Raw genomic sequence first — 24961 nt, 5'->3', positions numbered from 1 at the left:
GCTATCATGCTGAGGAAAAACAAACTGCATAAAGGGATGGGCATGGTCCGCAGTGATAGATGCATACTTATGTTGATCCATTGTGGCTTCCAGAGTGGCAAGATCTCCCAGGAATGCCCTCCAGCCTGGACTCTTCTGATGATTGTTGCAGGATGTTTGCTTTTATGTGCCAGCCGCGGTGGCTGAGCAGTTCTAGGCACTTCCGTCTGGAACCGCGCGACTGCTACAGTCGCAGGTTTGAATCCTGCCTTGGGCACGGATGAGTGTGATATCCTTAGGTTAGTTAGGTTTAAGTAGTTCTAAGTTCTAGGGGACTGATGACCTCCGATGTTAAGTCCCATAGTGCTCAGAGCCATTTGCTTTTACGTATCCCATGCTGTACATGTCAATGGCCATCTGCCCAAAGGAGTATAAAATGGGATTCACCTGAAAAGACCACATGTCACCACTCAGCAGATGTCCAGTTGTGGAAATTGCAGGCTTCATCACTAATGAACAGCAGTCAGCATGGGTGCATGAACAAGACAGCTGCTGTGGATGCCCATGCACAGCAATGTTTGCTGAATGGTCATTGAGGAAACACTGTTGGTAGCCCCTTGGTTGATCTGGGTGATCAGTTGCTCCATAGTACCATGTATATTCATTCATACACATAACTCTGCTTGTGTCTGTATATGTGTGGATGGATACGTGTGTGTGTGTGTGTGTGTGTGTGTGTGTGTGTGTGTGCCAGTGTATACCTGTCCCTTTTTCCCCCTAAGGTAAGTCTTTCTGCTCCTGGGATTGGAATGACTCCTTACCCTCTCCCTCAAAACCCACATCCTTTTGTCTTTCCCTCTCCTTCCCTCTTTCCTGATGAAGCAACCTTGGGTTGCGAAAGCTTGATATTTGTGTGTGTGTGTTTGTGTGTTTTTTATTGTGTCTATCTACCAGCACTTTCCCGTATGGTAAGTCACAGCATCTTTTTTAATGAATATAAAAAAAGCAATCATAGAAGCCAAAAAAAGCACACAATCTCAGAAGTAATGAGAAATCCACCAGCAAGTGCAAAGCTGCTTGGAAGCTAATGAATAGTGTCACTAAAGATGAAGGAAATGTTACAATTAATGTCTCTCCCCAAAAATTCAGTGATTATTTTTTTAAATCAGTTGAAGAAGTAGGAAGTAGTATTGCTAAACCTGAAATCAGCTCATCACAGTTACTGTCAAAAAATAGTTGTAGATCATCAACAAATACAAGTATCTTCAGTTTCCCTGAGGTCTCACCAGATTTTGTGTTAAGAATAGTGAAACAGTTAAAATCATCAGACAATGTAGACATATATGACTTATCCTGTAACATACTGAAGAAAGTCATAGGCAGTATAGTGTACCCTTTAACACATTGTATAAACAAATGTCTAGCTGAAGGATATTTTCCTGATGAGCTTAAACTGTCTAGGGTAGTTCCAGTTTATAAAAAAACAGATAAAGACTCTGCCTCAAGTTACCTGGCAATTTCCATAGTCCCATCTTTTTCTAAAGTTCTGGAATGCACAATTTACAAACAATTATCTGAATACTTTGATAATATAGGAATTATTACTGGACCTCAATATGGTTTTAAGAAAAACATGTCAACAATTGATGCTATAGATACTGTTGTAAAATACATCCATCAAGTATTTGAGGACAAAGACTTTGCTCAAGTCACGTTTTGTGACCTAAACAAAGCCTTTGACTGTGTAGAACATACACTACTACTTGAAAAATTGAATTTCTATGGTGTTAGAGGTAATAGCCTTAAACTATTAAGATCATTTTTACAGAACCGTAAGCAAGCTGTCTGTGTTGGCGAAGAATTGTCCAGTGTAGAACTAGTTAAGGTAGGTGTCCTACAGGGATCTATATTGGGCCCTTTCCTGTTCCTAATAATGATTAACGAACTGCCGTCATGTATTAAATCAAAAACTGTACTATATGCAGATGATACAACGTTCCTGAACAGCAGTAATGACCTCAATATCCTTAAAACTTGTGTTGCAGAGACAATTGCTCAAGCATCATACTGGTTTAAAGCAAATGGATTTTTGCTTAGTGAAAATAACACTCAGCAGATAGTATTTAGTCTAAAAGACAAGCTACCATCTGATGATCCTAGTTATGTTAAGTTTTTAGGAGTATATTTGGATGACAAATTATCTTGGGGTCAACATGTCAATTATGTTAGTGGTAAGTTGTCTAGGGTAATCTATCTGTTAAGGTGACTAATGGATTTTCTACCTAAAAATTATGTTAGAATATCCTGTCTCTCATTCTTCCAAAGCATAATAACCTGTGGTATCATTTTATGGGTAAACTCCAGTTGTGTGTGTGACATCCTTGTACTGCAGAAGAAAGCTATTAGGGTAATTACAGGCTCATCATATAAGGCACACAGTAAACCTTTGGTTTCTGAGCAAAAAATAAAGATGATGTGACTTACCACAACAAAGCGCTGGCAGGTCAATAGACACACAAACATACACACAAAATTCAAGCTTTCGCAACCAACGGTTGCTTTGTCAGGAAAGAGGGAAGGAGAGGGAAAGACGAAAGGATGTGGGTTTTAAGGGAGAGGGTAAGGAGTCATTCCAATCCCGGGAGCGGAAAGACTCACCTTAGGGGGAAAAAAGGACGGGTATACACTCGCACACACACACATATCCATCCACACATATACAGACACAAACAGACATATTCAAAGGCAAGGAGTTTGGGCAGAGATGTCAGTCAAGGCGGAAGTGCAGAGGTAAAGACGTTGTTGAATGACAGGTGAGGTATGAGTGGCGGCAACTTGAAATAAGTGGAGATTGAGGCCTGGTGGATAACGGGAAGAGAGGATATATTGAAGGGCAAGTTCCCATCTCCGGAGTTCAGATAGGTTGGTGTTAGTGGGAAGTATCCAGATAACCCGGCCGGTGTAACACTGTCCCAAGATGTGCTGGCTGTGCACCAAGGCATGTTTAGCCACAGAGTGATCTTCATTACCAACAAACACTGTCTGCCTGTGTCCATTCATGTGAATGGACTGTTTGTTGCTGGTCATTCCCACATAGAATGCGTCACAGTGTAGGCAGGTCAGTTGGTAAATCACGTGGGTGCTTTCACACGTGGCTCTGCCTTTGATCGTGTACACCTTCCGGGTTACAGGACTGGAGTAAGTGGTGGTGGGAGGATGCATGGGACAGGTTTTACACCGGGGGCGGTTACAAGGGTAGGAGCCAGAGGGTAGGGAAGGTGGTTTGGGGATTTCATAGGGATGAACTACGAGGTTACGAAGATTAGGTGGATGGCGGAAAGAAACTCTTGGTGGAGTGGGGAGGATTTCATGAAGGATAGGTCTCATTTCAGGGCAGGATTCGAGGAAGCCGTATCCCTGCTGGAGAGCCACATTCAGAGTCTGATCCAGTCCCGGAAAGTATCCTGTCACAAGTGGGGCACTTTTGTGGTTCTTCTGTAGGAGGTTCTGGGTTTGAGGGGATGAGGAAGTGGCTCTGGTTATTTGCTTCTGTACCAGGTCAGGAGGGTAGTTGCGGGATGCGAAAGCTGTTATCAGGTTGTTGGTGTAATGGTTCAGGGATTCCGGACTGGAGCAGATTCGTTTGCCACGAAGACCTAGGCTGTAGGGAAGGGACCGTTTGATGTGGAATGGGTGGCAGCTGTCATAATGGAGGTACTGTTGCTTGTTGGTGGGTTTGATGTGGACGGACATGTGAAGCTGGCCATTGGACAGATGGAGGTCAACATCAAGGAAAGTGACATGGGATTTGGAGTAGGACCAGGTGAATCTGATGGAACCAAAGGAGTTGAGGTTGGAGAGGAAATTCTGGAGTTCTTCTTCACTGTGAATCCAGATAAATAAGATGTCATCAATAAATCTGTACCATACTTTGGGTTGGCAGGCCTGGGTAACCAAGAAGGCTTCCTCTAAGCGACCCATGAATAGGTTGGCATACGAGGGAGCCATCCTGGTACCCATGGCTGTTCCCTTTAATTGTTGGTATGTCTGGCCTTCAAAAGTGAAGAAGTTGTGGGTCAGGATGAAGCTTGCTAAGGTAATGAGGTTTTAGATAGGGTGGCAGGTGATCGGAGTAAAAGGAAGTGCTCCATCACAGCGAGGCCCTGGACGTGTGGAATATTTGTGTATAAGGAAGTGGCATCATCGGTTACAAGGATCGCTTCCAGGGGTAACAGATTGGGTAAGGATTCCAGGCGTTCGAGAAAGTGGTTGGTGTCTTTGATGAAGGATGGGCGTCTGCATGTAATGGGTTGAAGGTGTTGATCTACGTAGGCAGAGATACGTTCTGTGGGGGCTTGGTAACCAGCTACAATGGGACGGCCTGGATGATTGGGTTTGTGAATTTTAGGAAGAAGGTAGAAGGTAGGGGTGCGGTGTGTCGGTGGGGTCAGGAGGTTGATGGAGTCACGTGAAAGGTTTTGTAGGGGGCCTAAGGTTCTGAGGATTCCTTGAAGCTCCGCCTGGACATCAGGAATGGGATTACCTTGGCAAACTTTGTATGTGGTGTTGTCTGAAAGCTGACGCAGTCCCTCAGCCACATACTCCCGACGATCAAGTACCACGGTAGTGGAACCCTTGTCCGCCGGAAGAATGACGATGGATCGCTCAGCCTTCAGATCACGGATAGCCTGGGCTTCGGCAGTGGTGATGTTGGGAGTAGGATTAAGGTTTTTTAAGAAGGATTGAGATGCAAGGCTGGAAGTCAGAAATTCCTGGAAGGTTTGGAGAGGATGATTTTGAGGAAGAGGAGGTGGGTCCCGCTGTGACGGAGGACAGAACTGTTCCAGGCAGGGCTCAATTTGGATAGTGCCTTGGGAAGTTGGATCATTAGGAATAGGATTAGGGTCATTTTTCTTCGTGGCAAAGTGATATTTCCAGCAGAGAGTATGAGTGTAGGACAGTAAATCTTTAAGAGGGCTGTTTGGTTGAATCTGGGAGTGGGGCTGAAGGTGAGGCCTTTGGATAGGACAGAGGTTTCGGATTGGGAGAGAGGTTTGGAGGAAAGGTTAACTACTGAATTAGGGTGTTGGGGTTCCAGATTGTGTTGACCGGAATTTTGAGGTTTTAGAGGGAGTAAAGCTGGAAGTGGGAGATTTAGTAGATGGGAGAGACTGGGTTTGTGTGCAATGAGAGGAGGTTGACGTTTGCTGGAAAGGTTGTGAAGGGTGAGTGAGTTGCCTTTCCGGAGGTGGGAAACCAGGAGATTGGATAGTTTTTTAAGGTGGAGGCTGGCATGCTGTTCTAATTTGCGGTTGGCCTGTAGGAGGATGCTCCGAACAGCCGGTGTGGATGTGCGAGAGGAAAGATTGAGGACTTTTATTAAGGATAGGAGTTGACGGGTGTGTTTACTGGCTGAGTTGATGTGTAGGTGAAGGATTAGGTGGGTGAGGGCAATGGATTGTTCAGTTTGGAACTGATATAGGGACTGATGGAAAGAAGGGTTGGAGCCAGAGATGGGAACTTTAAGTGTGAGGCCTTTGGGAGTAATGCCAAATGTCAGACAAGCCTGGGAAAATAAAATATGGGAGCGTAATCTGGCTAGGGGGGTCGTTGTGAGGGTGTTGTGAGGGTGACATGGTATTAGAAGGTGGAAAGTGTAACATGAGGCTGAAGTGAAAATGAAAATAAAAGTATATGGGGAGAGATAAAGGTGAACTAGAAAGTAACTGGAGATCTGGTGTGAAAAAAGGCGAAAAAGTGTTGGTTAAAGCTGGGCTATGTTGATCCTGTGGTGAAATTGGGTTGGTAGACAACGAGGTGTACAAAGGTTAGGTGGTTGTGTTGCCGCCAAAACACGTTAAAGGGTGGAGAAATACGGGAAAATTTTTTTGGTTATGGTTTGGAAGTGGGTTACGTATTATTGAGTATATATAGGCGGGATAAAATTGTATAGTAGATTCGGGGAAAAGCGGAAGGTGAATACAAAGTGAGACTACTGGTAAAAACAGAAAGAGAAAATAAGACGACAGGAAAGATTTCGAAATGCAACAGCGACAACAACAAACGTAATTGTTGGGTTCAAATTAATGATATGGTTATAATAGAGGGAAACATTCCACATAGGAAAAATATATCTAAAAACAAAGATGATGTGACTTACCAAAACAAAGCGCTGGCAGGTCGATAGACACACAAACAAACACAAACATACACACATAATTCAAGCTTTCGCAACCAACGGTTGCTTCGTCAGGAAAGAGGGAAGGAGAGGGAAAGACTAAAGGATGTGGGTTTTAAGGGAGAGGGTAAGGAGTCATTCCAATCCTGGGAGTGGAAAGACTTACCTTAGGGGGAAAAAAGGACGGGTGTACACTCGCTCCCACACATATCCATCCACACATATACAGACACAAGCAGACATATTCAAAGGCAAAGAGTTTGGGCACAGATGTCAGTCAAGGCGGAAGTGCAGAGGCAAAGATGTTGTTGAATGACAGGTGAGGTATGAGTGGCGGCAACTTGAAATAAGCGGAGATTGAGGCCTGGTGGATAACAGGAAGAGAGGATATACTGAAGGGCAAGTTCCCATCTCCGGAGTTCGGATAGGTTGGTGTTAGTGGGAAGTATCCAGATAACCCGGCTGGTGTAACACTGTGCCAAGATGTGCTGGCCGTGCACCAAGGCATGTTTAACAACAGGGTGATCCTCATTACCAACAAACACGCCGGCCGGTGTGGCCGTGTTGTTAAAGGCGCTTCAGTCTGGAACGGTGTGACCGCTACAGTCGCAGGTTCAAATCCTGCCTCGGGCATGGATGTGTGTGATGTCCTTAGGTTAGTTAGGTTTAATTAGGTCTAAGTTCTAGGTGACTGATGACCTTAGAACTTAAGTCGCGTAGTGCTCAGGGCCATTCGAACCATTTGAACCAACAAACACTGTCTGCCTGTGTCCATTCATGCGAATGGACAGTTTGTTGCTGGTCATTCCCACATAGAATGCGTCACAGTGTAGGCAGGTCAGTTGGTAAATCATGTGGGTGCTTTCACACGTGGCTCTGCCTTTGATCGTGTACACTTTCCGGGTTACAAAACTGGAGTAAGTGGTGGTGGGAGGGTGCATGGCACAGGTTTTACACCGGGGGCAGTTACAAGGGTAGGAGCCAGAGGGTAGGGAAGGTGGTTTGGGGATTTCATAGGGATGAACTACGAGGTTACGAAGATTAGGTGGATGGCGGAAAGAAACTCTTGGTGGAGTGGGGAGGATTTCATGAAGGATAGGTCTCATTTCAGGGCAGGATTCGAGGAAGCCGTATCCCTGCTGGAGAGCCACATTCAGAGTCTGATCCAGTCCCGGAAAGTATCCTGTCACAAGTGGGGCACTTTTGTGGTTCTTCTGTGGGAGGTTCTGGGTTTGAGGGGATGAGGACGTGGCTCTGGTTATTTGCTTCTGTACCAGGTCAGGAGGGTAGTTGCAGGATGCGAAAGCTGTTATCAGGTTGTTGGTGTAATGGTTCAGGGATTCCGGGCTGGAGCAGATTCGTTTGCCACGAAGACCTAGGCTGTAGGGAAGGGACCGTTTGATGTGGAATGGGTGGCAGCTGTCATAATGGAGGTACTGTTGCTTGTTGGTGGGTTTGATGTGGACGGACATGTGAAGCTGGCCATTGGACAGATGGAGGTCAACATCAAGGAAAGTGACATGGGATTTGGAGTAGGACCAGGTGAATCTGATGGAACCAAAGGAGTTGAGGTTGGAGAGGAAATTCTGGAGTTCTTCTTCACTGTGAATCCAGATAAATAAGATGTCATCAATAAATCTGTACCATACTTTGGGTTGGCAGGCCTGGGTAACCAAGAAGGCTTCCTCTAAGCGACCCATGAATAGGTTGGCATATGAGGGAGCCATCCTGGTACCCATGGCTGTTCCCTTTAATTGTTGGTATGTCTGGCCTTCAAAAGTGAAGAAGTTGTGGATCAGGATGAAGCTTGCTAAGGTAATGAGGTTTTAGATAGGGTGGCAGGTGATCGGAGTAAAAGGAAGTGCTCCATCACAGCGAGGCCCTGGACGTGTGGAATATTTGTGTATAAGGAAGTGGCATCATCGGTTACAAGGATCGTTTCCAGGGGTAACAGATTGGGTAAGGATTCCAGGCGTTCGAGAAAGTGGTTGGTGTCTTTGATGAAGGATGGGCGTCTGCATGTAATGGGTTGAAGGTGTTGATCTACGTAGGCAGAGATACGTTCTGTGGGGGCTTGGTAACCAGCTACAATGGGACGGCCTGGATGATTGGGTTTGTGAATTTTAGGAAGAAGGTAGAAGGTAGGGGTGCGGTGTGTCGGTGGGGTCAGGAGGTTGATGGAGTCACGTGAAAGGTTTTGTAGGGGGCCTAAGGTTCTGAGGATTCCTTGAAGCTCCGCCTGGACATCAGGAATGGGATTACCTTGGCAAACTTTGTATGTGGTGTTGTCTGAAAGCTGACGCAGTCCCTCAGCCACATACTCCCGACGATCAAGTACCACGGTAGTGGAACCCTTGTCCGCCGGAAGAATGACGATGGATCGCTCAGCCTTCAGATCACGGATAGCCTGGGCTTCGGCAGTGGTGATGTTGGAAGTAGGATTAAGGTTTTTTAAGAAGGATTGAGATGCAAGGCTGGAAGTCAGAAATTCCTGGAAGGTTTGGAGAGGATGATTTTGAGGAAGAGGAGGTGGGTCCCGCTGTGACGGAGGACAGAACTGTTCCAGGCAGGGCTCAATTTGGATAGTGCCTTGGGAAGTTGGATCATTAGGAATAGGATTAGGGTCATTTTTCTTCGTGGCAAAGTGATATTTCCAGCAGAGAGTATGAGTGTAGGACAGTAAATCTTTAAGAGGGCTGTTTGGTTGAATCTGGGAGTGGGGCTGAAGGTGAGGCCTTTGGATAGGACAGAGGTTTCGGATTGGGAGAGAGGTTTGGAGGAAAGGTTAACTACTGAATTAGGGTGTTGGGGTTCCAGATTGTGTTGACCGGAATTTTGAGGTTTTAGAGGGAGTAAAGCTGGAAGTGGGAGATTTAGTAGATGGGAGAGACTGGGTTTGTGTGCAATGAGAGGAGGTTGACGTTTGCTGGAAAGGTTGTGAAGGGTGAGTGAGTTGCCTTTCCGGAGGTGGGAAACCAGGAGATTGGATAGTTTTTTAAGGTGGAGGCTGGCATGCTGTTCTAATTTGCGGTTGGCCTGTAGGAGGATGCTCCGAACAGCCGGTGTGGATGTGCGAGAGGAAAGATTGAGGACTTTTATTAAGGATAGGAGTTGACGGGTGTGTTTACTGGCTGAGTTGATGTGTAGGTGAAGGATTAGGTGGGTGAGGGCAATGGATTGTTCAGTTTGGAACTGATATAGGGACTGATGGAAAGAAGGGTTGGAGCCAGAGATGGGAACTTTAAGTGTGAGGCCTTTGGGAGTAATGCCAAATGTCAGACAAGCCTGGGAAAATAAAATATGGGAGCGTAATCTGGCTAGGGGGGTCGTTGTGAGGGTGTTGTGAGGGTGACATGGTATTAGAAGGTGGAAAGTGTAACATGAGGCTGAAGTGAAAATGAAAATAAAAGTATATGGGGAGAGATAAAGGTGAACTAGAAAGTAACTGGAGATCTGGTGTGAAAAAAGGCGAAAAAGTGTTGGTTAAAGCTGGGCTATGTTGATCCTGTGGTGAAATTGGGTTGGTAGACAACGAGGTGTACAAAGGTTAGGTGGTTGTGTTGCCGCCAAAACACGTTAAAGGGTGGAGAAATACGGGAAAATTTTTTTGGTTATGGTTTGGAAGTGGGTTACGTATTATTGAGTATATATAGGCGGGATAAAATTGTATAGTAGATTCGGGGAAAAGCGGAAGGTGAATACAAAGTGAGACTACTGGTAAAAACAGAAAGAGAAAATAAGACGACAGGAAAGATTTCGAAATGCAACAGCGACAACAACAAACGTAATTGTTGGGTTCAAATTAATGATATGGTTATAATAGAGGGAAACATTCCACATAGGAAAAATATATCTAAAAACAAAGATGATGTGACTTACCAAAACAAAGCGCTGGCAGGTCGATAGACACACAAACAAACACAAACATACACACATAATTCAAGCTTTCGCAACCAACGGTTGCTTCGTCAGGAAAGAGGGAAGGAGAGGGAAAGACTAAAGGATGTGGGTTTTAAGGGAAAGGGTAAGGAGTCATTCCAATCCTGGGAGTGGAAAGACTTACCTTAGGGGGAAAAAAGGACGGGTGTACACTCGCTCCCACACATATCCATCCACACATATACAGACACAAGCAGACATATTCAAAGGCAAAGAGGTTGGGCACAGATGTCAGTCAAGGCGGAAGTGCAGAGGCAAAGATGTTGTTGAATGACAGGTGAGGTATGAGTGGCGGCAACTTGAAATAAGCGGAGATTGAGGCCTGGTGGATAACAGGAAGAGAGGATATACTGAAGGGCAAGTTCCCATCTCCGGAGTTCGGATAGGTTGGTGTTAGTGGGAAGTATCCAGATAACCCGGCTGGTGTAACACTGTGCCAAGATGTGCTGGCCGTGCACCAAGGCATGTTTAGCAACAGGGTGATCCTCATTACCAACAAACACGCCGGCCGGTGTGGCCGTGTTGTTAAAGGCGCTTCAGTCTGGAACGGTGTGACCGCTACAGTCGCAGGTTCAAATCCTGCCTCGGGCATGGATGTGTGTGATGTCCTTAGGTTAGTTAGGTTTAATTAGGTCTAAGTTCTAGGTGACTGATGACCTTAGAAGTTAAGTCGCGTAGTGCTCAGGGCCATTCGAACCATTTGAACCAACAAACACTGTCTGCCTGTGTCCATTCATGCGAATGGACAGTTTGTTGCTGGTCATTCCCACATAGAATGCGTCACAGTGTAGGCAGGTCAGTTGGTAAATCACGTGGGTGCTTTCACACGTGGCTCTGCCTTTGATCGTGTACACTTTCCGGGTTACAAAACTGGAGTAAGTGGTGGTGGGAGGGTGCATGGCACAGGTTTTATACCGGGGGCAGTTACAAGGGTAGGAGCCAGAGGGTAGGGAAGGTGGTTTGGGGATTTCATAGGGATGAACTAAGAGGTTACGAAGGTTAGGTGGACAGCAGAAAGGCACTCTTGGTGGAGTGGGGAGGATTTCATGAAGCATGGATCTCATTTCAGGGCAGGATTTGAGGAAGTCGTATCCCTGCTGGAGAGCCACATTCAGAGTCTGATCCAGTCCCGGAAAGTATCCCGTCACAAGTCGGGCACTTTTGTGGTTCTTCTGTGGGAGGTTCTTGGTTTGAGGGGATGAGGAAGTGGCTCTGGTTATTTGCTTCTGTACCAGGTCGGGAGGGTAGTTGCAGGATGCGAAAGCTGTTATCAGGTTGTTGGTGTAATGGTTCAGGGATTCCGGACTGGAGCAGATTCGTTTGCCACGAAGACCTAGGCTTTAGGGAAGGGATCGTTTGATGTGGAATGGGTGGCAGCTGTCATAATGGAGGTACTGTTGCTTGTTGGTGGGTTTGATGTGGACGGACGTGTGAAGCTGGCCATTGGACAGATGGAGGTCAACGTCAAGGAAAGTGGCATGGGATTTGGAGTAGGACCAGGTGAATCTGATGGAACCAAAGGAGTTGAGGTTGGAGAGGAAATTCTGGAGTTCTTCTTCACTGTGAATCCAGATCAATAAGATGTCATCAATAAATCTGTACCATACTTTGGGTTGGCAGGCCTGGGTAACCAAGAAGGCTTCCTCTAAGCGACCCATGAATAGGTTGGCGTACGAGGGAGCCATCCTGGCATCTTGAAAATGTTAAAGGGAACAGCCATGGGTGCCAGGATGGCTCCCTTGTACGCCAACCTATTCATGGGTCGCTTAGAGGAAGCCTTCTTGGTTACCCAGGCCTGCCAACCCAAAGTGTGGTACAGATTTATTGATGACATCTTATTGATCTGGATTCACAGTGAAGAAGAACTCCAGAATTTCCTCTCCAACTTCAACTCCTTTGGTTCCATCAGATTCACCTGGTCCTACAGCTTTCGCATCCCGCAACTACCCTCCTGACCTGATACAGAAGCAAATAACCAGGGCCACTTCCTCATCCCCTCAAACCCAGAACCTCCCACAGAAGAACCACAAAAGTGCCCCACTTGTGACAGGATACTTTCCGGGACTGGATCAGACTCTGAATGTGGCTCTCCAGCAGGGATACGACTTCCTCAAATCCTGCCCTGAAATGAGATCCATGCTTCATGATATCCTCCCCACTCCACCAAGAGTTTCTTTCTGCTGTCCACCTAATCTTAGTAACCTCTTAGTTCATCTGTATGAAATCCCCAAACCATCTTCCCTACCCTCTGGCTCCTACCCTTGTAACCGCCCCCGGTGTAAAACCTGCCTATGCACCCTCCCACCACCACCTACTCCAGTCCTGTAACCCGGAAGGTGTACACGATCAAAGGCAGAGCCACGTGTGAAAGCACCCACGTGATTTACCAACTGACCTGCCTACACTGTGACGCATTCTATGTGGGGATGACCAGCAACAAACAGTCCATTCACATGAATGGACACAGGCAGACAGTGTTTGTTGGTAATGAGGATCACTCTGTGGCTAAACATGCCTTGGTGCACAGCCAGCACATCTTGGGACAGTGTTACACCGGCCGGGTTATCTGGATACTTCCCACTAACACTAACCTATCTGAACTCCGGAGATGGGAACTTGCCCTTCAATATATCCTCTCTACCCGTTACCCAACAGGCCTCAATCTCCGCTAATTTCAAGTTGCCGCCACTCATACCTCAACTGTCATTCAACAACATCTTTGCCTCTGCACTTCCGCCTTGACTGACATCTCTGCCCAAACTCCTTGCCTTTGAATATGTCTGTTTGTGTCTGTATATGTGCGGATGGATATGTGTGTGTGTGTGTGTGTGTGTGTGTGTGTGTGTGTGTGCGATTGTATACCCGTCCTTTTTTCCCCCTAAGGTGAGTCTTTCCGCTCCCGGGATTGGAATGACTCCTTACCCTCTCCCTTAAAACCCACATCCTTTCGTCTTTCCCTCTCCTTCTCTCTTTCCTGATGAAGCAACTGTTGGTTGCAAAAGCTTGAATTATGTGTGTATGTTTGTGTTTGTCTATCGACCTGCCAGCACTTTGTTTTGGTAAGTCACATCATCTTTGTTTTTATATATATATATATATATATACAGGGCGTTTCAAAAAGAAAGAGCAGATTTCAAACATTTATTTCTCAAAAACTACAAATGATAGAAACACAATTCCAACGGTCCTTCACTCAATATGAGTACCAAATGTTACACAACAAATATCAAAACTGTACCTCAATATGAGCACCATTTGTTACACGACAAATATCAAACCGGTATCTCATTTCTTGCCACACACGACGCAACTGGTCTTTAGTTACCGAATTCACGGCCGCAACAATTCGATGTCGTACCTCTTGAAGAGTAGCGGGCATAGGTGGGACATAAACACAGTCCTTTATGTACCCCCACAAATAAAAATCGCAGGGAGTAAGGTCTGGTGACCTGGGAGGCCACAGACGATGACATTGATCTTGTGCTCCTGCTCTTCCAATCCACCGTCCTGGAATGGTGTTATTTAGGTACCGTCGTACAGGTTCAGAGAAGTGTGGTGGGGCGCCATCTTGCATGAAGATGAAGTGATTTGAATCTTCCTGAAGTTGAGGAAATAGCCAGTTTTCTAACATGTCCAGGTAAATGGTTCCTGTGATAGTTTTCTCCATGAAAAAGAAAGGTCCATAAACTTTGTTTACCGAAATTGCACAAAAGACGTTAACCTTTGGTGAGTCTCTTTCATGTTGAATAACGTCCCTCGGAGTTTCACTCGCCCAAATTCGTACGTTATGCCGATTAACTTTACCAGAAATGTGAAACGTTGATTCATCTGAAAAAATTAATCGTTCGGCAAAATTGTCCTCTTCCATGTCCTGTAGAATTGCAGTTGAAAATTCGAACCTTTTGTTGTGGTCGTCAGGACGCAATGCTTGCAATAACTGCAGTTTGTACGGCTTCATGTGCAGACGGTTACTCAGAACGCGCCATACCGTTGTTTTAGACATGTTTAGTTCGTGACTTGCCCGTGCCGTGGATTTTCTAGGGCTCCTTTCGTAAGCTGCACGGACACGCTCGACATTTTCATCCGATGTGCGTGGACGACCCGTGCTTTTTCGCTTGCAGATGCAACCATCTTCTACGAATCTGTGATGCCACTCATAAATTTGCTTATGACGAGGCGGCTGTTTGTTGAATTGACGGCGGAATGCACGTTGCACACCAACAATGGACTCTAACTTTGCAAATTGCAGCACACAAAATGATCGTTCCTGTGGTGTCGTCGCCATTTTCCTACAAACAAACGCCAGCGCCACTGCGGATTTGCATGGAACTTCTGCGCGGACCATTGAAAAACTTTGAACCTTTCTCTGACAAGAAACGTTTGAATTGTGTTTCTATCATTTGTAGTTTTTGAGAAATAAATGTTTGAAATCTGCTCTTTCTTTTTGAAACGCCCTGTATATATATATATATATATATATATATATATATATATATATATATATATATATATATATATATATATATATATATATATATATATATATTTAATCTACACGAGAAAGAAGCTACCCAAAGCTAAAGACAGATAAAATTACATTGCTACAACACTAGAATGAATAGATGTATTTATACTCCATTCCACAGATTCTCAAAATCACTGAACAGCTATGAACTAATGGGGCACAAGTTATTTAATAAACTTCCACTAGCTATACAAGTTTTACCAGAGCAACCATTCAAACAAGCACTGTATGACTGGTTAGTTGCCCACCCATTCTACGATATAAAGGATTTTACCAATTGTAATATTATACTGTAATAACAAACTGATTCGTCTTTTGCAACAGGAATTATATAGTAATATATGTATGACTCTCTAGGATTTCACCAATTGTAATACAACCATGTAATAACAAACCTATTGTTCTTTTGCAACATGAATTATATTGTATTATAAATATGTCTTTGTCTATTGCCTTAATGGCCTAACGACAATAAAATTATTCCATTCTATTATTCTATTCTGTAGATTATAACAATTGGAATGTAGCTGCTTATGATGTTTAACATAGAAATTTTGATGATTTCAGTTAAAAATTGTACAGTTTTAGAGAAAGAGTTACTGGATTTAGGTTACAGTAACACATAATTTACAAAACTAAATAACTCTTTAATTAGAGAATGGATTTTATTACTAACATGTTTTCAAAGTCTTTTCATTGATCTGAACAGCAACAAAAAATATGTTTTCCTGCGCCACTTTAATAAATGTGAGTTGTATTAAATGAGTTTACATTCATTGAGTTCATGTTTGTATGAAAGCTATATTTCATAATAATTTGATTATAGTTCATAATAACTATGCTAAAAGTATCAGTATTTCATCAATTTAGCCAATTAATAACATTACAACATGTGTTCATTCATTCGCCACATAGCATATACTTTGCGAAGTAGTATTGAATGGTTCATTTGACAGGGAATAAGTGTTTTCATTAAGAGTCAGCCTACTTTACATACATCCCAAAAGGATTGCATATATGAACTATGGGCAAGATTTTGTCATTGCATGCATGTAACACAACAGGTTGAGTAGGAAAAAAACAAAAAATGAACTTAAAGATCTGTCAAAAATTTACTGCTGTCGTAAAATTGATAAACTCTAAATAATTAATGTGCTAATTTGTTTCTTCTAATTCATCTGTCTGTCATATTTTAATTTTAATTAATGTTCCCCATAATCAATAATAGAACCCCATTTCTCAATTTACATCATTGTAAATTCCTGTCTATTGACATGGGTTTCTACTTGGCTTTTTGTGTTATAGTATGTATATTATAATTAAAACATTTCATTTCAATCAATAATTCAGTTAATTATCACAGAATTACTTTTACCATATCATACTCATCTCTACTGAGTATACAGTTTACAGTTCAATTCAGATATTGCTTTGTTCTCATACTTGCAAAATTAGCTATTCACAACATTTACATTTTCTCTTGTCACAGACTCTTTTGCTAATTACTCTCACATCATACGTTCAACATTTGACATCATAATAATCCCTACTACACTCCACGAGGAAAGAAAGGTGAAAAATATGCAGAATGAAGGAATTATCCAAATGGGATGGACATCAGTAGATGTGATGTACATGTACAGACAAACAAATGATTACAATTTCAGAAATATGTGGATGATTTATTTAAGAGAAAGAGCTTCACAAATTGAGCAGCTATTAATGTGTTGGTCCACCTCTGGACCTTATGCAAGCAGTCATTTGGTTTTGCATTGATTGATAGAGTTGTTGGGTGTCCTTCTAAGGGATATCATGCCAAATTTATTAAATTGGCATGTTAGATCGTCAAAATCCTGAGTCAGTTGGAGGACCCTGTCAATAGTGTTTAAAATGTACTCAGTTGGGAAGAGATCCAACTACTTTGTTAGCCGAGGTAGTGTTTGGCAAGCGCAAAAATAAACAGTAGAAAATCTCACCGTTTGCAGATGGGCATTATCTTGGTGAAATGTAAGCCCAGGATGGGTTGTCATGAAGGGCAACAAAACAGAGTATAGAATAGTATTGACGTATCACTGTGCTGTTATCATGGATGACAAGTGAAGGGTCCTGTTATGAAAAGAAATGGCACCCTGCACCATCATTCCTGGTTGTTGGGTAGTATGGCAGGTGACTGTTTGGTACCCCACTACCATCTGGAGCACCTACAGATGTGTCTTTGGCCTGGAATCTTGTTGACAAGAGTAGAATCGTCTTCAATGATGAAAGTTTTTCCATTTTTTGAGAAAACTAAGAGTGATGTTCTCAAGTATTTGTTTGCAAATTTTGCAAAATAGACATCTTTTACCTTATTAAAACTGGTCCATTCAAATTGCTGGCTACAAGAAGGCTGATAACTGCAATTATTTTTTCATGAAACAATGCTTTTTGTTACTGTCACACTTCTTCAATACCTTTGTTTTCACACAGAACACCACTAACACTGAGTCTAGGTTCACCACCACTAACATCTGGCACATTAGCAATTTTATTTTGAACTGTAAACTTGTCCATTTCAGTAAGGGTTGAAAGACTGATTAGTAATTCCACTGGGTCACAGTAAGACTAACTGACCTCTGATGCCATCCATTGTGCACCATATTAGTGAACATGCCTCAAATGGTAAGAAGATTTGATATACTGATTGCATTGTGTGTGTACTGTGTATTGTGTATGGAACCGGGGACCTAGAAACGACAGAGAGGCTCCGTCCCGCCGTAGCCCTCAGTGGTTCACAACCCCACAACAGGCCACAGCAGTCCACCCACCACACCACCACCCCACACTGAACCTAGGGTTATTGTGCGGTTCGGCCCCCAGTGGACCCCCCAGAGAACATCTCATACCAGACGAGTATAACCCCAATGTTTGCATGGTACAGTAATTATGGTGTACGCGTACATGGAGACAGTGTTTGCCCAGCAATCACTGACATAGTGTAACTAAGGCAGAATGAGGGGAACGAACCTACATTTGCTGACACAGATGGAAAACTGCCTTATAAACCATCCACAAGGTGGCTGGCACATCGGACCTCACTACTAATCTGCCGGGCAGATTCATGCCGGGGACTGGCACGCCTTCCTGCCTGGGAAGCAGTGCGATAGACTGCATGGTTAGCCAGGCGGGCTCAACTAATTGCATACTTCTACTTGTTCTCTTTCTTGATTGGTGAATATCAACTGACTGTGGTCACTGCAGAATATTTACAGTCACTGCCAACATTACCTATGTAACAGTACTGTGTACCATAGCAATAAGTAACCTTTGAATGAATAGTGTTGATTTGTGTGCTGTGTTGTGCATAGTGAGTACCAGCATTATTTACAAAAATGATTGAAGTGGCTGTACCTGTATCTGCTCCTTCTAGTGACTCACCACCAACTTTTGTGTCACTTTTGTGACATATTAACCTACTACACATTTGTTTCCTTTATAAGGTGTAAGCTGGCTGCCCCAGGACAAGGGGGCAAAGGTTTTGCAAGCAGTGAATGTGCTACAAGCCAATTGCAAGACGTCACTCCCAGCATGTATCTCTGCAGGGGCCTGGTGTAAGTGTTCAGTTAGTAAAGACACAGGGGAAATAACACTGATACAGCTCATCACATGCAGAGGTTCGAGCAGTAGCAGAGATGAACTCACAGTAGCTCATCCAATTGTCATTATTCTCATACTGAATCAAAATATATGCTTATGCAACAAGTTACATGCAAGTTTGAGAGCTGTACCAATAAAGAGGGAGGGCAGCTGGTAAGAAATGCATGCTCAATATTGGGAGGTTTGGATTGGAGGGGGGGGGGGGGGGGGGAGGAACAGGGAGGGGGGAGAGGAACAGGGAGGGGGGGGGAGGGTTGAGGTCCCTACTTCTAAGAATTGCATGCTCCCCTCCACCCTGTCCCTAGTCGATGTCTGTGAGACCTTAATGTTTACTATAACATACCTGCTGAGATATGTGTCATACAATGATACATTCAGTGGTCTCTGTGGATATCGTCTGCAAAGTGTGTATCGAATAGAATTAGTAGTAAAGAAGTACTATATTAAAATGTTATACCTGATGTTGGGATTTTAATGCATGGTCAGTGTAAATGTAGTGTCAGTGTAAATGTAGTATGCGATAAACTTCTTTTATTTCAATTTTTGTGTGAGGTGTACACTAGAAAAGTTTTGTGAAGGTTTGGAATTATATGTACAGATTGTTGAAAGCTGCTAACTGCTCTCATTTCTCAAATACTGTCTGGATAAAATTTTGACAATTTGTGCCTTTTGAGTTACACTGTCTCAAGGAATGCAAACTGTTTCTAACAGTAATAATTGCCTTACTGTGTTAAGCCTTTAAAATGATACGACTTAATGAGTAGATTAAGACAGCATTTGAATTTTTTTGATTCAGTTAATAATTATGCATGGTAAAAATGGAAATGAGCATTTGGGGTCATTGCCCTTGCAGGGCAGGTCCGGCCGCCTTGGTGCAGGTCTTATTACATTCGACACCACATTGGGCGACCTGCACGGCAGATGGGGATGAAATGATGATGAAGACAGCACAACACCCAGTCGCTGAGTGGAGAAAATCCCCAACCCAGCCAGGAATCAAACCCAGACCCTTAGGACGGCAATCCGTCATGCTGACCACGCAGCTATTGGGGCGGACATTATGCAGAGTGAAAATTATTGAACTATATGAAAAAAACATAAATTAGTTATAAACTACAGTGTGCTCACTCTTTATTCAGCATGTAAACATCGCTAGAGATATTTGTATTTAGGTTATGACATGTTTGATATGCCTACCATCATTGGCAATGATGAGGCACAGACGAATAGCAAAATTCTGCATGACCTGATGAAGTACAAAATTGTTGAGGCTTTCGTGGCCACTTGCTGACAAACTGCCTATTGGCTTCTGTCTCGGGTTCTTCGGCCGACGTTCATCTAATGATTTTTCTGACGTTTCGCCAGCACGAGTGGCTGGCATTGTCAAAGCTTCACCCTCCCATGGAGGGTGAAGCTTTGACAATGCCAGCCACTCGTGCTGGCGAAACGTCAGAAAAATCATTAGATGAACGTCGGCCGAAGAACCCGAGACAGAAGCCAATAGGCAACCTGATGAAGTGTCGGAACATCGATCTATTGATGATGTTCTGAATTACTGTTTTCAGCTCAGCAACAGTTTTGGATTATTGTTGTACACCTTGTCTTTAATATATCCCCAGAAAAGGGATTTACGTGTGTTCAGGTCTGGAGAATATGGTGGCCAATTGAGGCTCATGCCAGTGGCCTCTGGGTATCCCAGAGCCGGAATGCGGTCCCCAAAGTGCTCCTCCAGGACATCAAACACTCTCCTGCTTTGATAGAGTTGAACTCTGTCTTGCATGAAGCACGTCTTGTTGAAATTAGGGGCACTTCCAATAATGGGGATGAAATCATCTTTCAAAACCTTCATGTACCATTTGGTATTCGCTATGCCACCAAGAAATATCATACTATTTATTCCATGACTGGACATTGCACACCACACAGTCACCTGTTGAGGGCGAAGAGACTTCTCAATTGTGAAATGCAGATTCTCAGTCCCTCAAATGCACCAATTTTGCTTGTAGTCAAACCCATCCAAATGAAAGTGGGCTTTGTTGCTAAACCAAAGTCCTGTTCCTCAGTTCTGTGGACAATAGTTTTGGCAAAACACAACTGCCATTCCATGGCCCTGGGGTTTAATGGTTGATGGGTTTGAATTTTTTTATGGGAAGAGATACAGGTCTTTAACAACAATTTGTTGCAATGTCTCCTGGTTGATTTTGTGCAGCTCATCTGATTGATTTCTTGCAGTTAGTTTGAAATACAGTGTATGTCTTCTTGATGTTTTCACCCTTTTTTGATGACAACACTCCCTACACTGTCATATTGAACGATACCCATTCTCTCAAACTTGCAAATCAAATTCTTGATTGTTGGCACACTTGGACTGGTTGTCTTCAGTTTGAACTCACTTGCAAACTTCCTGCGAGCCGCAGTTGGGATGTTATTGCTCACATAGCAGGCCTTCGCAAGCACTATATGCTCAGGCACAAGGTACCATGACATTTTCCTGTGCAAATGGCTGACAACAACAAGGTGCATGCGCATACTGATTGCCATTATCGCCCACAGCCAACCATACAGTTTGAGTGTCCTAACATAAACCATTCATATAGTTCAATAATTGTTACCCCGTATGAAGTACTGAAAATCAAATTATTGTTGGCCATGAAAGCTGTTGCACAGGTGACTTGCAATTGAGACAGTACGCCATGAGCCAGGTTAGCTGTTTAGCAATATAGGTGCGAATAACTGTTTGTTGCATACTGCTAAATATTTTAACCTTATGAAACTGGTGGTTTTGAATACATATTCACTGGGAACTGTTATTCAGTGAACCTTTAGTTACTTTTAATTATTATTCTGATGTCTTCTTTTGCATTTTGAACATTTACCAAACAATATGTCACTATTGATGATAGACACAATGTACGTGAAGTAGTTGCATTATTCTAAGGCATGAGATATGTGGATGGTATAACAAGCAATGCTAACTCTTTCTTTGAGTACTGTGATATGTTTATAATCTTTTAGTTGCTGATCAATATAAATGCATAAAACTTTTGTGTTGGCTACACTCTCTATGGTTTCATTATTTACTTTCAGTCTCATTGCTTACTTTATGTTAAGAGTTACCGTGTTGTTTGTTGACCAGTTGTGCACTACCCCAAGCATTATATAAACATTCTTAAAATTTTCTTGTGTCTTATCCATAATTACCAACAATCATATGTCTATGCTTTGCAAACCATTGTGAAGTGTGTGGCAGAGAGTACTTCCCATTGTACCAACTATTAGGGCTTCACTCTATTCCATTGACATACAGAGTGCAGGAAGGATGATTGCTTAATTGTCTCTTTGTGTTCTGAAGTTAGTCCAATTTTGTCTTCATAATCTCTATGGGAGCACTACATACATGGCTGCAGTATATTTGTAGATTTGTCACTTACAGTTGGTTCTTGAAACTTTTTAAGTGGGATTCCATGGGATAATTAGAGCTGTGTCTGTCTTGAAGAATTTACCAATTCAGTTTTTTCAACACCTCCATGATTCTCTCACATGGCTCAAACAAACCTGTGCTGCTCTTCTTTGTATACTTTATTTATCCCCTTTTAGTCCTGTTTAGTATGAGCCTCACTCATTTGAGTAACATTCTAGGCATATAATATTTAGATATATTCTAGGCATATATTAGCATTTCATGACCAACTTCCTCAAATTGTTTAGTGAAGGCTAGGAGAATGATTGTTACAAGTTCCCCTTTATCCAGGACCCCTAAAGCAACCACTGAAAATTTTTCTACACCCTCTTCCATTCTGAAACATGGTTGTCCTTGGACAGAAGTGCAAATTTATGATATTGTTAAAGAATATAACTATCTACTGTAAAAACCAAGATTTTAAACATTTATAAGCTGGTATTATTTTTATTGCAGACTTCAAGATGCTGAGGACTTTACTGCATAAAATTTCTCAGAAAAAGTCATCTGACATTAATGACATTGCTCAGAGTCATCTTGCAAGAATACTGAATCTCTTTGATCTTGTTGGCATTGGTGTTGGCACAGGACTTGGACTTGGGGTATATGTCATTCCAGGAACAGTCTCAAGGTATTATGCTGGTCCTGGAGTACTAACCTCTTTCAGTATAGCTGCAGTTGCATCTGTAATTGCTGGTGAGTTAAAATAATATAATAGCTGCTATTGTTTGTAGAATCCTTATTACAAAATGAGTATGAAAATCAGCAGTTTCGAGAGACTCAGTTTAAACAGAACTTTTCTCTTGAATTTACTATACAACAGAGTATTAAATACAAATTTGAGTTGCATTCCAGCTTTTAGAACAGAAATAGTACAAATGAGAAACTTTGTTAACAAATTTGTTGCCTTGAGAGCTTTGGGAACCTCACTAGTGTGTTCCTCAAAGGCCATAAGGGTGTTGGCTCCCATAGCTTTTGTGACATTTTCAATTTACCCTGAAACAGGGTGGCCTGGCAGAAAACCCAAATCTGCCTTTTCTGTGGACTTACAGGATAATGTTAATAGCGAATGCAGTGGCCACTAGATCACAAGTGCATTTTTTTTTAGAATCCTGACTTTTGTGTGGTGTGGTTCTGATGTGTTGTTTTCATAGTTAGTTCTTTAGATAGCAGTAGTGGTACTGCTTCTGGAATCTTGATTTGTGGTTTTAATTCACTGTGTAGTTTTCCTCCATGTTTTCTAGTTCTAATGAAATATTCCTGTGTAACAATGTGACAGTGTAATTTTAAGTGTTGGAATAAGCAACTGAAGTATATCTCATGTAATTATTTGGCATTTTCTGAATTATTCTTTATTAAATCACCTGCAAAATACCAAATTGCTTTGCCATCTGTTGTACACTAAATGGCTGCTTCTAATCTTGAAAGTGATGGGCCATGGATGAAGCAAGGTGCAGATGGAAGCCCCTGTTCCTCTAGTGGTTAACAGAGATGGAAAGATACATCTGGTTTCTTAACAGAGAAATTCTCAATGCTGATGATGGTGAGTTGTCTGATTGTTGTGACTTGGGTAATGACGATTATGATGACTACATGCTAAATGAAACTTCTTCACATGTAAACAGTTTGTCATCAGACAATGAAAGTGACAAGGAACTGGCAAAAGGTAATGAACCATCGATTATACAATCTATCCCCCCTCAATTTCTAGAAGGAAGTGGAGATAAAAACTGGGCTGCACTGGACTGAAAAATATGAAAACTGAAGAATACAATACTCCAAATCAGAAGGATCTGAAACCTATGCAAGTCTTTTCTTTCACTGGGGACAATATTTAAGGGTTTATTGTTACTGCAACAAACAGAAATGCCACACAATTCTTGGATACAGCTCAGCCTCATGGTAAAGCAAGGGCTACAGCTTGGAAGGAGATGAAACAGTGATGAGATGCTCAAGTTCTTTGGTGCAATTATGTGCATGAGGCCAGTTCACTACTCACACATTGCTGACTACTGGAGCACAAGTATTCTCCACAGTCGAATTCAACTGCTATTTTGGTTCATTCATTTTGAGGACAATGCAGTGGCGGACAAAAGTGACAATATATTCAAGATCTGAAAACTCCTTGATATGATTCAGAGTGTGTTTTGCTCACAAAAAGAACCAGGAGAGATACTAGCAGTGGAGAAGTCAATGGTGACCTTCTGCAGACAACTTTTATCTCATCAGTGCATTCCCAGAAAAGCTCATAAACATAGAGTCAGTGTCTTCAATCTATGAAACCAAGCTGTTTATGTGCTGAGGATAACTGTTTAGTTGGTTGTGCACTGTCCGTAAAAATCTTGCAGAAAAAGTAGTTTTGTACTTAATGGAAAAATATGCAGCCAAGGGATGCACCGGTTGTCACTGACAATTTTTAGACCAGTGTGTCATTAGCTCGGCATCTCGGCACTCTTTGCTCCTATTTTTATATTACTCATACTTGCAGTATGTTGTTTATTGCATATATCTAATATACAACATTGGATGCTTTTCAGATAATTTACTCCCTCATTCTTTATCAAGTCATGTAAGAAAGTGAGGTAGCAGGCATCCTCACAGCTCTCAATGGCAACCTCTTTCAAGGAAGTTCTACATCTACATATATACTCTGCAAACCATCTTGAGGTGCATGGCAGAGGGTATCACCTATAAGGGTTTCTTCCTGTTTCATTCATGTATGGAGTGTGTGAAGAATGATGGTTTGAATGTCTCTGTGCATGCAGTAATTATTCTAATCTTATCCTCACGATCCCTATGTGAGTGACACATAAGGGGTTTTAGTATATCCCTAGAGTAATCATTTAAAGCCAGTTTTTTAAACTTTGTTAGTAAGCTTACCTGTGACCATTTGTGCTGCCCTTCTCTGTATATATTCAATATCCACTGTTATTCCTTATTTCATGTGGGTCCCACACACTTGAGCAATATTCTAGAACCAGTTACACAAGTGATTTGTAAGAAAACTCTTTTGTAGACTGATTGCACTTCCCCAATGTTCTACTAATAAACTCCTGACTGAATCTATGTGATCTAGCTCAACTTCTCAGCTGTGAGGATGTCAGTGACCTCACAATTTAAACTCTCTTTTGAAACTTACGTGAATTGGAGGTGCATTTCATGACATTAGAAAGTATTCAATACATGGTTACAAACCAAAATAACATTAAAAAAATGGCCTATAGGGACCTCGTTCCCAGTGCCTGCA

General features: G+C 42.6%; 1 protein-coding gene across 1 annotated transcript in view; it reads left to right on the top strand.

The window, feature by feature from the left end:
• LOC126199025 (high affinity cationic amino acid transporter 1-like) overlaps positions 1-24961 on the top strand; it is a 161618-nt gene that overhangs the window by 39065 nt on the left and 97592 nt on the right. The window contains exon 2 of the mRNA XM_049935724.1: positions 22171-22410. Coding sequence (XP_049791681.1) covers positions 22179-22410 — 232 coding nt within the window. The 5' untranslated portion in view covers positions 22171-22178. The remainder of the gene's footprint in view (positions 1-22170; positions 22411-24961) is intronic.

Source organism: Schistocerca nitens, chromosome 8 (genome assembly GCF_023898315.1).
Source record: "Schistocerca nitens isolate TAMUIC-IGC-003100 chromosome 8, iqSchNite1.1, whole genome shotgun sequence".
Classification (NCBI taxonomy): domain Eukaryota; kingdom Metazoa; phylum Arthropoda; class Insecta; order Orthoptera; family Acrididae; genus Schistocerca; species Schistocerca nitens.
This window is presented reverse-complemented; position numbering and strand designations above follow the sequence as displayed.